Source organism: Sinocyclocheilus grahami, unplaced genomic scaffold, assembly GCF_001515645.1.
Source record: "Sinocyclocheilus grahami isolate Dianchi unplaced genomic scaffold, SAMN03320097.WGS_v1.1 scaffold1031.1, whole genome shotgun sequence".
In the NCBI taxonomy this organism is placed as follows: Eukaryota; Metazoa; Chordata; class Actinopteri; order Cypriniformes; family Cyprinidae; genus Sinocyclocheilus; species Sinocyclocheilus grahami.
In genome coordinates this window covers 322,172-339,378 of record NW_015506210.1, presented here as the reverse complement: position 1 = coordinate 339,378, position 17,207 = coordinate 322,172, and the positions used below count along the sequence as shown (strand labels likewise).

Sequence of the window (17,207 nt, the reverse complement as noted above, 5' to 3'; positions counted from 1 at the left end):
GGGGGGCGCCCCTCCCACACCGCACCACTCGGAGAGAGCGACGGAGACCATACTGCAGCACTCGGAGAGAGCGACGGAGACCATACTGCAGCACTCGGAGAGAGCGACAGAGACCATACTGCAGCACTCGGAGAGAGCGACGACCACCATAGTACAGCACTCGGAGAGAGCGACGGAGACCATACTGCAGCACTCGGAGAGAGCGACGGGGACCATACTGCAGCTCTCGGAGAGAGCGACGGGGACCATACTGCAGCTCTCGGAGAGAGCGACGGGGACCATACTGCAGCTCTCGGAGAGAGCGACGGGGACCATACTGCAGCTCTCGGAGAGAGCGACGGGGACCATACTGCAGCTCTCGGAGAGAGCGACGGGGACCATACTGCAGCTCTCGGAGAGAGCGACGGGGACCATACTGCAGCTCTCGGAGAGAGCGACGGGGACCATACTGCAGCTCTCGGAGAGAGCGACGGGGACCATACTGCAGCTCTCGGAGAGAGCGACGGGGACCATACTGCAGCTCTCGGAGAGAGCGACGGGGACCATACTGCAGCTCTCGGAGAGAGCGACGGGGACCATACTGCAGCTCTCGGAGAGAGCGACGGGGACCATACTGCAGCTCTCGGAGAGAGCGACGGGGACCATACTGCAGCTCTCGGAGAGAGCGACGGGGACCATACTGCAGCTCTCGGAGAGAGCGACGGGGACCATACTGCAGCTCTCGGAGAGAGCGACGGGGACCATACTGCAGCTCTCGGAGAGAGCGACGGGGACCATACTGCAGCTCTCGGAGAGAGCGACGGGGACCATACTGCAGCTCTCGGAGAGAGCGACGGGGACCATACTGCAGCTCTCGGAGAGAGCGACGGGGACCATACTGCAGCTCTCGGAGAGAGCGACGGGGACCATACTGCAGCTCTCGGAGAGAGCGACGGGGACCATACTGCAGCTCTCGGAGAGAGCGACGGGGACCATACTGCAGCTCTCGGAGAGAGCGACGGGGACCATACTGCAGCTCTCGGAGAGAGCGACGGGGACCATACTGCAGCTCTCGGAGAGAGCGACGGGGACCATACTGCAGCTCTCGGAGAGAGCGACGGGGACCATACTGCAGCTCTCGGAGAGAGCGACGGGGACCATACTGCAGCTCTCGGAGAGAGCGACGGGGACCATACTGCAGCTCTCGGAGAGAGCGACGGGGACCATACTGCAGCTCTCGGAGAGAGCGACGGGGACCATACTGCAGCTCTCGGAGAGAGCGACGGGGACCATACTGCAGCTCTCGGAGAGAGCGACGGGGACCATACTGCAGCTCTCGGAGAGAGCGACGGGGACCATACTGCAGCTCTCGGAGAGAGCGACGGGGACCATACTGCAGCTCTCGGAGAGAGCGACGGGGACCATACTGCAGCTCTCGGAGAGAGCGACGGGGACCATACTGCAGCTCTCGGAGAGAGCGACGGGGACCATACTGCAGCTCTCGGAGAGAGCGACGGGGACCATACTGCAGCTCTCGGAGAGAGCGACGGGGACCATACTGCAGCTCTCGGAGAGAGCGACGGGGACCATACTGCAGCTCTCGGAGAGAGCGACGGGGACCATACTGCAGCTCTCGGAGAGAGCGACGGGGACCATACTGCAGCTCTCGGAGAGAGCGACGGGGACCATACTGCAGCTCTCGGAGAGAGCGACGGGGACCATACTGCAGCTCTCGGAGAGAGCGACGGGGACCATACTGCAGCTCTCGGAGAGAGCGACGGGGACCATACTGCAGCTCTCGGAGAGAGCGACGGGGACCATACTGCAGCTCTCGGAGAGAGCGACGGGGACCATACTGCAGCTCTCGGAGAGAGCGACGGGGACCATACTGCAGCTCTCGGAGAGAGCGACGGGGACCATACTGCAGCTCTCGGAGAGAGCGACGGGGACCATACTGCAGCTCTCGGAGAGAGCGACGGGGACCATACTGCAGCTCTCGGAGAGAGCGACGGGGACCATACTGCAGCTCTCGGAGAGAGCGACGGGGACCATACTGCAGCTCTCGGAGAGAGCGACGGGGACCATACTGCAGCTCTCGGAGAGAGCGACGGGGACCATACTGCAGCTCTCGGAGAGAGCGACGGGGACCATACTGCAGCTCTCGGAGAGAGCGACGGGGACCATACTGCAGCTCTCGGAGAGAGCGACGGGGACCATACTGCAGCTCTCGGAGAGAGCGACGGGGACCATACTGCAGCTCTCGGAGAGAGCGACGGGGACCATACTGCAGCTCTCGGAGAGAGCGACGGGGACCATACTGCAGCTCTCGGAGAGAGCGACGGGGACCATACTGCAGCTCTCGGAGAGAGCGACGGGGACCATACTGCAGCTCTCGGAGAGAGCGACGGGGACCATACTGCAGCTCTCGGAGAGAGCGACGGGGACCATACTGCAGCTCTCGGAGAGAGCGACGGGGACCATACTGCAGCTCTCGGAGAGAGCGACGGGGACCATACTGCAGCTCTCGGAGAGAGCGACGGGGACCATACTGCAGCTCTCGGAGAGAGCGACGGGGACCATACTGCAGCTCTCGGAGAGAGCGACGGGGACCATACTGCAGCTCTCGGAGAGAGCGACGGGGACCATACTGCAGCTCTCGGAGAGAGCGACGGGGACCATACTGCAGCTCTCGGAGAGAGCGACGGGGACCATACTGCAGCTCTCGGAGAGAGCGACGGGGACCATACTGCAGCTCTCGGAGAGAGCGACGGGGACCATACTGCAGCTCTCGGAGAGAGCGACGGGGACCATACTGCAGCTCTCGGAGAGAGCGACGGAGACCATACGGCAGCACTCCACTCGGAGAGAGCGACAGCCGCCATACTGCAGCACTCAGAGAGACGGTGACCATACTGCAGCACTCGGAGAGAGCGACAGCCGCCATACTGCAGCACTCAGAGCGATGGTGACCAAATCGTTTTGATTTTTTTATAGAAATAATAATTTAGTTCAGTTAGAGAACAGACACTACAATTAAAAACTGAACTTTGCTCAATTTAGCGTGCTGAGCGACAGTCACATCACAGATCAGCAGATGGAGTCCGATTTCATTTATCACGTCAGTCGAGCTTACTGACTAGAGGAGTGAGGTGAGACAGACAAGACGATGGCGGAGGATTTAGTTTCGAAATGAAATGCAATGCAATATTTTGGATTTTGAAAAGTCTGTCGAATTTTGCCATTTATCAAAGGTGATTTTGGAAGTTATATATACACATATATATATACGTCTTATTTATTTGGTTCCACAGTGGTTGCTGATTTTACTTTATTTATACTTTGTGTCATTTATTTTATATCACGGTGCATGCTGTGCTTCCAAGCTTTCTTGTTTGTTTTGCTAATAAACATTCAGTTTCTTATTTATGTGGTTCCACGGTATTTGTTGATTTTCAGTTTTTTTTTTATGCAAACTTTGTGTAAGTTATTTGTTATTAGGCTTATAGCATGATGTATTTTTTTTGGCTATGTTTAATGTAAGTGAATTTGTCATTGTACGGTCTTGTAGTTGTCCATTCAAGCAATTGACTCGGAATTGCAACTAATTCAAAAGTGAATGTAAAATGTGTATTGGCATTTTTAAGCCAATTAAAAGTGAAAGAAAAAGCGAGTAAAAGAGTTTTGTGAGCCCCCACCCCAGTGACACCGGTATTACCGGTGTTGTCACACGTCGATTAACTGGTGTGAAAATTTCCTCACCGTCACAACCCTAGCGAACAAGCTAGAGAAGATGAGAAATGCACTGAAGAAGGTTTTGTGTCTGTGTGTGTGTGTGTGTGTGTGCGCGTTTCATAAATGTTAAGGACATTATGTTTCTACTCTAATTCATTGTTGAAATATAAACATTCAAATGTTCTGTAAAAAAAAAATGTATTAGCAGTTATTCAAACATACATTAAATAAAAGACAAGTTAAGTAAAACTATAATGAATATGTAATATAGTGCATGTGAATCAAAATGCTTCTCTCTAGTGTTATTTTTTTTCTAGCCAGCACTGAATTTCTTTCCTGTGGTAAATGTATAGTTGCTTGACATTGTTCACAAGCTGAGGGATTACATGAGACATTTCAGTAAGTTGTACGGTTTTTCAACATTTGGTTCACATGCGCTCGGTCTCATTTTCAGTTGTCCAAATTTCGGTTCATCACTAGTGTTTTTATATAATGCTCATTTAGATGATGAGCACTCACTGAAACACTGAGCTCAGGTGTGATAAAGGTGAAGTGTGTCCACTGGGACGAGTGTAGATCAGCGGCGCTCATGGACGAGCATCACTATGGAGACGTGGAGGGAGGAACCGGGGGACGAGTTGTTTTTGGCCCGTCTCAGCATGCTCATCTCATCGACTGACACCAGGACAATTATTACATCACCTGTGCTGAGCTCTCATCACAGTCACGAAATAAATCACGCTGACATTCATCAAGGATTAGGGTTGGGTACCGAAACCCGGTACCAATATGGCACCGGTACCTACGTAACCGGTATGTACTAGAACCGAATCAGAACGCAGATTTCGGTGCCATGCCGGAGCGATCAATTGAAATATTTGTCCTCAGGTTCTCTGAAATGGACGTAAGAAACATCATCACTGGCACCGCACGTGAAAAATAATAATTTCCCGACTGAGAAAATGCATGTGAACTCAAGTGGGAAAGCTCTAATAATACAAATCCAACACGTCTTTGTAGTAACGCGAGTGTGCATGTTGTTTTCACATTCTGACTTAAAAGCACAGCTCGGGAAACGAGAGCATCCGAGAATGCAGTAATTACACTTGCTCTGATGGCAGCAGGTAGCCTTCCGTTAACTAAGCTAAACATGCTTAAATTAAAATGCCTAAAGCTAAACCTCCCTTGTATTCATATTTTTAAACCTGTTGTCCAACACAAGAGAACATTATAACCTTTTTACTCCACAACACCAGCCACATGCTTCCTTCTGTGATCTGATGAGGCTTCTTGTCACAGAACGAGGCAGAAAATATATTCCATAGGCTACTTTAAAAAGAATACATCGATTAGCAATAGATTATAAATTAGGGTGACCAGTAGGGCTGTGCATCACCAGCAAAGTCACGATATGATACGTATCACGATACAGAGGCCACGATACGATACGATACGATACATGACTGCACTGAATTTCACCTCAGCAGAATTTAGTAAAACAGCTGTTTATTAAACACGGCATACTAGTGCGCCATTTCTAACTACTGGCAGAGCAGCAGCTGAGCTCTGCATTATGAAGGGCCTCCAGAACTGTACCACAGTACAATATAGGCAATGGCATATGCTTCATGTTTACATTGTGCACCCCGCACCAGGTACAATATTCTGATTGTTTGCATCTTTTTTTAAGCCTATAAATAATAATGTACTCCTTCTAATATATTTATATTGTAATGTACTCATTCTAATATGTTAAAAAAATCATTTACATTGCTGGTAGGTTATCATTGCACAAATTAACACACTCTCTACAATAAAAAATAAAAACATTAGAAGAGTTCTAAACCAACGCGCTGTCTTCACTGTATCCAACGCACACACGTGCGTTTCTCGTATTTTAGCATTCCCTATTCTTTCTACTCGTTTTCTTTTTATTTATTATAAAAAAATATGCAAAAAATAAAAAATAACTATGTATACTGTTAGGTGAAGCCCCGCCCACCCATTAGTTTTCAGGGATTTTTAAAAAAATTGTACAAGTATCGGTTTAGGCACCGGAACCGTTTTAAAAGTATCGATTTGGCACCGGTATCGAAAAAAAAAAAAACGATATCCAACCCCATCAAGGATCTGTGTGATTTCTTGATGAAAACACTGAAAGGACAGTCATCTTAGGCCGCGTGTTTACGGAACCAGATTCACTCCCGAAATTGCCATGACTGACATAGTGGTAACCATTAGCAACGTGCGTTTAGTTGCATCTTTGAACAAGAAACGTCCATTCCAAGACTCTAAACCGTTAGGAATCCACCATTTTTTTTTAACTGAAGTAATATGCAAAGACTTATGTTTGGCAGTTTTAAGTAAACCACTGTTGACACAGCCATGTCCTCTTATCATCTTTAGGCTTGTTTGGACATGGACCACTTCATGGACTGAGTAAAGTGGGCAGTTGTGGGTAATAATATTTTGGTCGTATTTCCAGCATTTGGACAGATGATTTATAGCAGCAGAAAACACTGGAGCCGTGTTGATCTACTGACAGCTGCTGCACAACACACACAAACACAGAGACAAGCAGCAGACAACAGATCAGCAGCATCACAGGACCTCCACAAGCACCAGCACATTCCTCCACCCGCTACACCTTCAGCAGGTGAAGACCAACCCCACGCCTAATCACGGAGAGCCGCTTCCTCTGACTGGATAGCTCTCCGATCACAAAAACACCAGGGCTGACTCATCCACTCACAGCACTTCAGGAGCGGTTTAAGACGCTTTCAGCTAAAAGTTAATGGCTGTTAAAACCACATATGTACACTTTGCTCCTCCCAAAAATGGTTAAATAAAGTGAGAACATGTTGTGATGCCTGCAAACAGACAACACAGTGCTACTGCAACACTTCTTCACAAATGGAGAGGAGTGTCCGTCTCCAACACATACACCGACACACACACACTCACACAGAGACAGACACACACTCACACAGAGACAGACACACACTCTCTGTCTCTCTCACACACAGACACTCTCACACACACACACACACACAGAGACACTCTCACACACACACACTCAGAGACACTCTCACACACACACACTCAGAGACACTCTCACACACACACACTCAGAGACACTCTCACACACACACACTCAGAGACACTCTCACACACACACACTCAGAGACACTCTCACACACACACACTCAGAGACACTCTCACACACACACACTCAGAGACACTCTCACACACACACACTCAGAGACACTCTCACACACACACACTCAGAGACACTCTCACACACACACACTCAGAGACACTCTCACACACACACACTCAGAGACACTCTCACACACACACACTCAGAGACACTCTCACACACACACACTCAGAGACACTCTCACACACACACACTCAGAGACACTCTCACACACACACACTCAGAGACACTCTCACACACACACACTCAGAGACACTCTCACACACACACACTCAGAGACACTCTCACACACACACACTCAGAGACACTCTCACACACACACACTCAGAGACACTCTCACACACACACACTCAGAGACACTCTCACACACACACACTCAGAGACACTCTCACACACACACACTCAGAGACACTCTCACACACACACACTCAGAGACACTCTCACACACACACACTCAGAGACACTCTCACACACACACACTCAGAGACACTCTCACACACACACACTCAGAGACACTCTCACACACACACACTCAGAGACACTCTCACACACACACACTCAGAGACACTCTCACACACACACACTCAGAGACACTCTCACACACACACACTCAGAGACACTCTCACACACACACACTCAGAGACACTCTCACACACACACACTCAGAGACACTCTCACACACACACACTCAGAGACACTCTCACACACACACACTCAGAGACACTCTCACACACACACACTCAGAGACACTCTCACACACACACACTCAGAGACACTCTCACACACACACACTCAGAGACACTCTCACACACACACACTCAGAGACACTCTCACACACACACACTCAGAGACACTCTCACACACACACACTCAGAGACACTCTCACACACACACACTCAGAGACACTCTCACACACACACACTCAGAGACACTCTCACACACACACACTCAGAGACACTCTCACACACACACACTCAGAGACACTCTCACACACACACACTCAGAGACACTCTCACACACACACACTCAGAGACACTCTCACACACACACACTCAGAGACACTCTCACACACACACACTCAGAGACACTCTCACACACACACACTCAGAGACACTCTCACACACACACACTCAGAGACACTCTCACACACACACACTCAGAGACACTCTCACACACACACACACAGACACTCTCTCTCACACACACACTCTCTCTCTCTCACACACACACACACACACTCACTGCTGCAGATGACAGGATGGTGAGCAAAGCCAGAGCCAGTAATAATCAGAGTTGATCACGTGGTTCAGTAGATCTCAATAGAGCCACACAAACCAGCGCTGTCAGTACATCTGAATGGGTTTAACAGGATAGATGACAGCTTCACTCTACAGCTATTTGCAGAAACTTTTGGTAAACGTTACAGCATATTATGCATTGATTCTTACGTCAATGACAGTATCATTGTATTCTGGAGAGTGATGGAGAGGCAACATTAATATGTTTTCTTGTATTTAACATCAGGTATTCCTTACTTGGGATGTGACCATACACCTTAACCATTTTTTCAGTTAAATAAATGTTCTATATTTTAGTTCAATATTATTTATTTTATATTTTGAGGAGATCATTTAGTACCAAAAACTATGTGCAATAATTATGGTCCATTAATGACCACTTAAAATATGTTTTTCTTATATTTCTATTGCTTCAGTGTTTCCCATTCATTAACTAGACTGTGGCGGCCCAATCTGTCCCGCCAGTTTTATAATAAACCGAAGATGTATTTATACTTATAAGAAAAGTTATTTAACGTTGTGTTTCATGCCATTGCTTTGGCAAGTATCGGTCAAACGAATTAAAACTGAAAGCGTAATATAACTTATCAAGTCTGTTTGCGCTGCTTGTTTCAAAGTGAAGCGCGCACATTGTGCAGCGCACGCGATCGGCTCGTGAGCCGGTGTTTTCAGCGTCTCAGAGCGGCTCCCTTCACACTGAATGCAGTGAACAGTGTTATTGAATGTGCTGTGAGTTTAGCGCGTTTGGGAGCGCAACGGCCACCAGTTATGCATAATTTGCACAATTTTCAACATTCTAATGGGCAAATGTTTACAGTATTTCATTAAATTAGTCACGTTTGTAAACCTGTTTTCACAGAAGCTGGAGTTTTCCGCCAAAATAAAAGCTCAAGGGTTTATCTCTTGCAAGCATGGCCTAAAATTAACAGACGCGCACAGAGAAAATACTGTACAGGTACAGCAAGCTCACTGTTCGGAAGAAAAACTAACATTGGGGTTTATATGAATGTATTTCTGAAGGGAACGGACTTCACAAATGTTTGGATGGCATTTTTCCCTCTTATGATTGCTGATCCGTAAGCGCCACCTGCTGTCAGAGAGCTAATCTGCGTTCTCATTCAGCCCGTCTGCTTCTGCTTCATGCAGGTTTTAGCTTTGTTTGTGTCGTGATTAAAATGCAGTGGTTGGTTCTAATTTCAAATGGCTTTTTTTTATTAAATATGTTTAGTTGTTGTAGTAGTAGCAACTGCCCGTTTTTGTGCAAAAACCGTTTAATTTATGATTGCTGATCCGTAAGCGCCACCTGCTGTCAGAGAGCTAATCTGCGTTCTCATTCAGCCCGTCTGCTTCTGCTTCATGCAGGTTTTAGCTTTGTTTGTGTCGTGATTAAAATGCAGTGGTTGGTTCTAATTTCAAATGGCTTTTTTTATTAAATATGTTTAGTTGTTGTAGTAGTAGCAACTGCCCGTTTTTGTGCAAAAACCGTTTAATGGCAAGGAAAAATCTTTATGGCCGGTCAATTTTCTCAAGTCATTAGCCACTGGCAGATGTGAAGGTTAGATTTAGGCCCTGCTTGCAAGAGTAGAAATGAGGACAGAAGTATTGCAATTTCCCTACAGTGGAGTACGGTCAAATAATATACCTGAAAAAAATAATAATAATTTTAATTTATTTCACAGCACAATTGTTTTACAATACATGGCTATAACTGTCATAGGAATAATAATATAAAAATCATTATTATTGTTTTATTCTAATTTGCTTGGCTTCCAAATTCACAAGTGAGACCGAGACACGATATCACAACTAAAAAGAGGGTCGAGGCTCCTTTAAATTTCAAGAACAAGTACATTCACCAGCTTTTGTCTTTTACTTTGCACACTGAACCGGTGTCGGAGCTATTAATTCTGAACTCTCAAAGTGCACCAGATTTATGAATTTAACTTTAAAATGTACAAAATGTTCTTATGGGGGGGGTGCATGCCCCCAGACCCCCCTTTAACTTAAAGTTACTCGTATAAGTGAATATTAATGAAAAGCAAATACTGAATTGAACCCACGAAAAGTTTAAAGTGGTGCTAAAAAGGCATTGAACAGAAGATTTGCATCCCCTCACACAGTACTGACCGTGCCTGGAGATCAGAAGGCATCTCACTCATGCTTACAAGCACGTCCAGACAGGTTTCATCCAGAGCACAGTTATCTCCTGCATCTGTTCAGAAGTCAGAGTGCTTTGGCACCGGAGCGCAGCTCAAATGAGTGGAAACTACTGTTAAACGCCTGTGCGTCATAACTCCACTCAAAGAGGCTTTTCTAAAACTTGGCATCAAAGTGTCTTACAAATGCACTTAACTAGATAAACTGCCAAGTCATAATAGCCAGTGTCGACAGAGAGCTGAATGACTGTGCCTCCGGCTAACACCGTCCCAAACTAACTAAACTAGTCCAGTGCAGGCCGTTCACAGAACACAGCGAGCGTTTCAGGACTGAGCCGACACCACACCACAGAACCAACCGCTTGGTGAAGAAAACAGGCAGTTTCTGAGTCTCAGGAGGGCGCGCGCACACACACACACACGCACACACGCACACACACACACTCTCTCTCTCTCTCTCTCGCACACACACACACTCTCTCTCTCGCTCTCTCTCTCTCACACACACACCCTCTCTCTCACACGCACACACGCACACACACACACTCTTTCTCTCTCTCTCTCGCACACACACACACTCTCTCTCTCGCTCTCTCTCTCTCACACACACACCCTCTCTCTCACACGCACACACGCACACACACACACTCTTTCTCTCTCTCTCTCGCACACACACACACTCTCTCTCTCGCTCTCTCTCTCTCACACACACACCCTCTCTCTCACACGCACACACGCACACACACACACTCTTTCTCTCTCTCTCTCGCACACACACACACTCTCTCTCTCGCTCTCTCTCTCTCACACACACACCCTCTCTCTCACACGCACACACGCACACACACACACTCTTTCTCTCTCTCTCTCGCACACACACACACTCTCTCTCTCGCTCTCTCTCTCTCACACACACACCCTCTCTCTCACACGCACACACGCACACACACACACTCTTTCTCTCTCTCTCTCGCACACACACACACTCTCTCTCTCGCTCTCTCTCTCTCACACACACACCCTCTCTCTCACACGCACACACGCACACACACACACTCTTTCTCTCTCTCTCTCGCACACACACACACTCTCTCTCTCGCTCTCTCTCTCTCACACACACACCCTCTCTCTCACACGCACACACGCACACACACACACTCTTTCTCTCTCTCTCTCGCACACACACACACTCTCTCTCTCGCTCTCTCTCTCTCACACACACACCCTCTCTCTCACACGCACACACGCACACACACACACTCTTTCTCTCTCTCTCTCGCACACACACACACTCTCTCTCTCGCTCTCTCTCTCTCACACACACACCCTCTCTCTCACACGCACACACGCACACACACACACTCTTTCTCTCTCTCTCTCGCACACACACACACTCTCTCTCTCGCTCTCTCTCTCTCACACACACACCCTCTCTCTCACACGCACACACGCACACACACACACTCTTTCTCTCTCTCTCTCGCACACACACACACTCTCTCTCTCGCTCTCTCTCTCTCACACACACACCCTCTCTCTCACACGCACACACGCACACACACACACTCTTTCTCTCTCTCTCTCGCACACACACACACTCTCTCTCTCGCTCTCTCTCTCTCACACACACACCCTCTCTCTCACACGCACACACGCACACACACACACTCTTTCTCTCTCTCTCTCGCACACACACACACTCTCTCTCTCGCTCTCTCTCTCTCACACACACACCCTCTCTCTCACACGCACACACGCACACACACACACTCTTTCTCTCTCTCTCTCGCACACACACACACTCTCTCTCTCGCTCTCTCTCTCTCACACACACACCCTCTCTCTCACACGCACACACGCACACACACACACTCTTTCTCTCTCTCTCTCGCACACACACACACTCTCTCTCTCGCTCTCTCTCTCTCACACACACACCCTCTCTCTCACACGCACACACGCACACACACACACTCTTTCTCTCTCTCTCTCGCACACACACACACTCTCTCTCTCGCTCTCTCTCTCTCACACACACACCCTCTCTCTCACACGCACACACGCACACACACACACTCTTTCTCTCTCTCTCTCGCACACACACACACTCTCTCTCTCGCTCTCTCTCTCTCACACACACACCCTCTCTCTCACACGCACACACGCACACACACACACTCTTTCTCTCTCTCTCTCGCACACACACACACTCTCTCTCTCGCTCTCTCTCTCTCACACACACACCCTCTCTCTCACACGCACACACGCACACACACACACTCTTTCTCTCTCTCTCTCGCACACACACACACTCTCTCTCTCGCTCTCTCTCTCTCACACACACACCCTCTCTCTCACACGCACACACGCACACACACACACTCTTTCTCTCTCTCTCTCGCACACACACACACTCTCTCTCTCGCTCTCTCTCTCTCACACACACACCCTCTCTCTCACACGCACACACGCACACACACACACTCTTTCTCTCTCTCTCTCGCACACACACACACTCTCTCTCTCGCTCTCTCTCTCTCACACACACACCCTCTCTCTCACACGCACACACGCACACACACACACTCTTTCTCTCTCTCTCTCGCACACACACACACTCTCTCTCTCGCTCTCTCTCTCTCACACACACACCCTCTCTCTCACACGCACACACGCACACACACACACTCTTTCTCTCTCTCTCTCGCACACACACACACTCTCTCTCTCGCTCTCTCTCTCTCACACACACACCCTCTCTCTCACACGCACACACGCACACACACACACTCTTTCTCTCTCTCTCTCGCACACACACACACTCTCTCTCTCGCTCTCTCTCTCTCACACACACACCCTCTCTCTCACACGCACACACGCACACACACACACTCTTTCTCTCTCTCTCTCGCACACACACACACTCTCTCTCTCGCTCTCTCTCTCTCACACACACACCCTCTCTCTCACACGCACACACGCACACACACACACTCTTTCTCTCTCTCTCTCGCACACACACACACTCTCTCTCTCGCTCTCTCTCTCTCACACACACACCCTCTCTCTCACACGCACACACGCACACACACACACTCTTTCTCTCTCTCTCTCGCACACACACACACTCTCTCTCTCGCTCTCTCTCTCTCACACACACACCCTCTCTCTCACACGCACACACGCACACACACACACTCTTTCTCTCTCTCTCTCGCACACACACACACTCTCTCTCTCGCTCTCTCTCTCTCACACACACACCCTCTCTCTCACACGCACACACGCACACACACACACTCTTTCTCTCTCTCTCTCGCACACACACACACTCTCTCTCTCGCTCTCTCTCTCTCACACACACACCCTCTCTCTCACACGCACACACGCACACACACACACTCTTTCTCTCTCTCTCTCGCACACACACACACTCTCTCTCTCGCTCTCTCTCTCTCACACACACACCCTCTCTCTCACACGCACACACGCACACACACACACTCTTTCTCTCTCTCTCTCGCACACACACACACTCTCTCTCTCGCTCTCTCTCTCTCACACACACACCCTCTCTCTCACACGCACACACGCACACACACACACTCTTTCTCTCTCTCTCTCGCACACACACACACTCTCTCTCTCGCTCTCTCTCTCTCACACACACACCCTCTCTCTCACACGCACACACGCACACACACACACTCTTTCTCTCTCTCTCTCGCACACACACACACTCTCTCTCTCGCTCTCTCTCTCTCACACACACACCCTCTCTCTCACACGCACACACGCACACACACACACTCTTTCTCTCTCTCTCTCGCACACACACACACTCTCTCTCTCGCTCTCTCTCTCTCACACACACACCCTCTCTCTCACACGCACACACGCACACACACACACTCTTTCTCTCTCTCTCTCGCACACACACACACTCTCTCTCTCGCTCTCTCTCTCTCACACACACACCCTCTCTCTCACACGCACACACGCACACACACACACTCTTTCTCTCTCTCTCTCGCACACACACACACTCTCTCTCTCGCTCTCTCTCTCTCACACACACACCCTCTCTCTCACACGCACACACGCACACACACACACTCTTTCTCTCTCTCTCTCGCACACACACACACTCTCTCTCTCGCTCTCTCTCTCTCACACACACACCCTCTCTCTCACACGCACACACGCACACACACACACTCTTTCTCTCTCTCTCTCGCACACACACACACTCTCTCTCTCGCTCTCTCTCTCTCACACACACACCCTCTCTCTCACACGCACACACGCACACACACACACTCTTTCTCTCTCTCTCTCGCACACACACACACTCTCTCTCTCGCTCTCTCTCTCTCACACACACACCCTCTCTCTCACACGCACACACGCACACACACACACTCTTTCTCTCTCTCTCTCGCACACACACTCTCTCTCTCTCTCGCTCACACACACACTCTCTCTCTCACACTCACACACACACTCTCTCCCTCACACTCACACACACTCTCTCACACACACACTCTCTCTCTCACTCACACACACACACACTCTCGTGTGTTTTCACAACACTGAACTACATGTACACTGATACAGTGAAGAGTCTGATCTTCAGATTGCACTGCCCACATCACCTCTCACACGCACCGCCGCGCAGGTCAAAGGTCACAGCCTGCATGCTGACTCTGTCACGGAGCAAAACATTTGATGTGAAGCCAGCGTTTGCCGATCTCATCTGGCCGTCTCACCCTCCTGCAATCACCATCAGAGCCCATCCGCGTGTACCTTGTCCAGCTCGTCGTGCAGCTCCGAGAGCGTGGGTCTGATGAGCTTCTCGCCCAGCGGCGCGGCGGTCTGCCGGTAGAAGTCGATGTTGGGCACGGCGTCGATGGTGTTGTGTCCGAAGGTGCGGAGGTAGTAGGTGTTGGTGTGGGTGTCGTAGTGATGGTGCTGCTGGCCGCCGCTGGACGAGTGCAGGCTGCCCTCGCTCATCACCGTGTCCCCGTTCTGCGCGCAGTCCGCCGGCGCCGCGTCCGGACTCGAGGCCGCGAAGTTCACGACGCGAAACCGGCCCTTGGCTTCCTCTCCGCCGGACGCGGAGTCCCGGAGCGGCTCGGCGGGGTACTCGGGCGGCGAGGAGTCGGAGGCCACCGCTGTTCGGCCGTCTCCAGCGCACTCGGACACCAGGTCCACCTGGAAGCGGCTCTGGCTCGGCGTGGGATCGGCGGACCCGGGCTCGGACCCGGGCGCGGAGAGATGGTCGCTCGCGGCGGCGGGGGGGGACCCCGACATGACGAGTCAGAAAAGCTGATAGTGTCCGACAGAAGTGCAAAGGAGCCGATAGATGTGACTGATGCTGCGGAAGACTAAAACAGCGCACACGCGGACGCAGTGGAGATCGGCGGCACGTCCAGTCAACACCTCCTCGAGGAAATACCCGCCGTGAAGCGAGCTCTCCGTGGCTAGTTTACGCCGTGATGCTGCGCGACCTTGCCGCAACTCCTCCTCTGGTGCCCGCGAGCCTCGCCGCTTTATACGCGCTCTGCAGCGGGGCAGGATGCTGGGCGGCATCGCGAGAGGAGGCGTTCTCGCGAGATTTGCCCGCTCCATCGGGGTGGAGACTCCACGGCGCACACTCACTCACACACACTCACACACACACACTCACACACACACTCACTCACACACACTCTCACACACACTCACTCACACACACTCACACACACACACTCACACACACACTCACTCACACACACTCTCACACACACTCACTCACACACACTCACACACACACACTCACACACACACTCACTCACACACACTCTCACACACACTCACTCACACACACTCACACACACACACTCACACACACACTCACTCACACACACTCTCACACACACTCACTCACACACACTCACACACACACACTCACACACACACTCACTCACACACACTCTCACACACACTCACTCACACACACTCACACACACACACTCACACACACACTCACTCACACTCACTCACACACACACACACACAGACACACACACACTCACTCACTCACACACACTCACTCACACACACACACTCACAGGCGAAGGAAGGAGAGGCTGAGTCACACACAACCAAGTGTCTCGAACCTTTATAATGCGACTGTAAGGGTAAGAAGACAACAACAAGACAAACGTGTTTGGCTCTCATTCATCACTCTCAGAGTGCATTTAATGTTAGAGGACATTATTTTTAACAACATCAGTTTTCCACAAAATTTCTTGAAGGGAAAATCATTTAAAAAATGACTGATGCTCAAGAAGGCAACACGATAAACAGTAGATTGTACTTATTTAGTCTTCGCTTCTGACGGGCTGCACTATATGAAATAAACATCATCCTGTTCAAAAGTTGAGCTTCTTGGGCGTCAGTAAATGTGTTCCCCTTTTGTGTGATAGCTGTGCACGAGTCCCTCAGCTGGCCTCCGAGTGAAAAGATGGCTCTGGAAATCACCCGGTCACCGCTGGAACGGGTTCAGATCTGCAGGAGACTGTGCAGGAGCTGGGGGATTCCTCTGAAGAGCTGCTCGGGACACACAAGGGTCTCATGAACAGCATGAACACAGCTCTGAGACCTCCACGCTAACATGCTCAGCCCAGAAGCCCAGAAGCAGTGTTCGCTGCGGATCGAAACTCACCTGATGTGTTTGACACCTGCTCTAAACCCAACGATCACAAATGTGTCAAAGCTTCATGAGCTTCAGCAGTGTCACAAACATCCATTACTCGTCCTCTCTTGTGAGTGTTCGTG

The 17,207-nt window shown here is 50.1% G+C and overlaps 1 protein-coding gene across 1 annotated transcript in view; it reads right to left on the bottom strand.

Moving 5' to 3' along the window:
- Positions 1-16,061, bottom strand: part of slc12a2 (solute carrier family 12 member 2) — a 70,004-nt gene extending 53,943 nt beyond the window's left edge. The window contains exon 1 of the mRNA XM_016251131.1: positions 15,192-16,061. Within this exon, the coding sequence (XP_016106617.1) occupies positions 15,192-15,698 (507 nt within the window). The 5' untranslated portion in view covers positions 15,699-16,061. The remainder of the gene's footprint in view (positions 1-15,191) is intronic.
- Between the last annotated feature and the right edge of the window lie 1,146 nt (positions 16,062-17,207).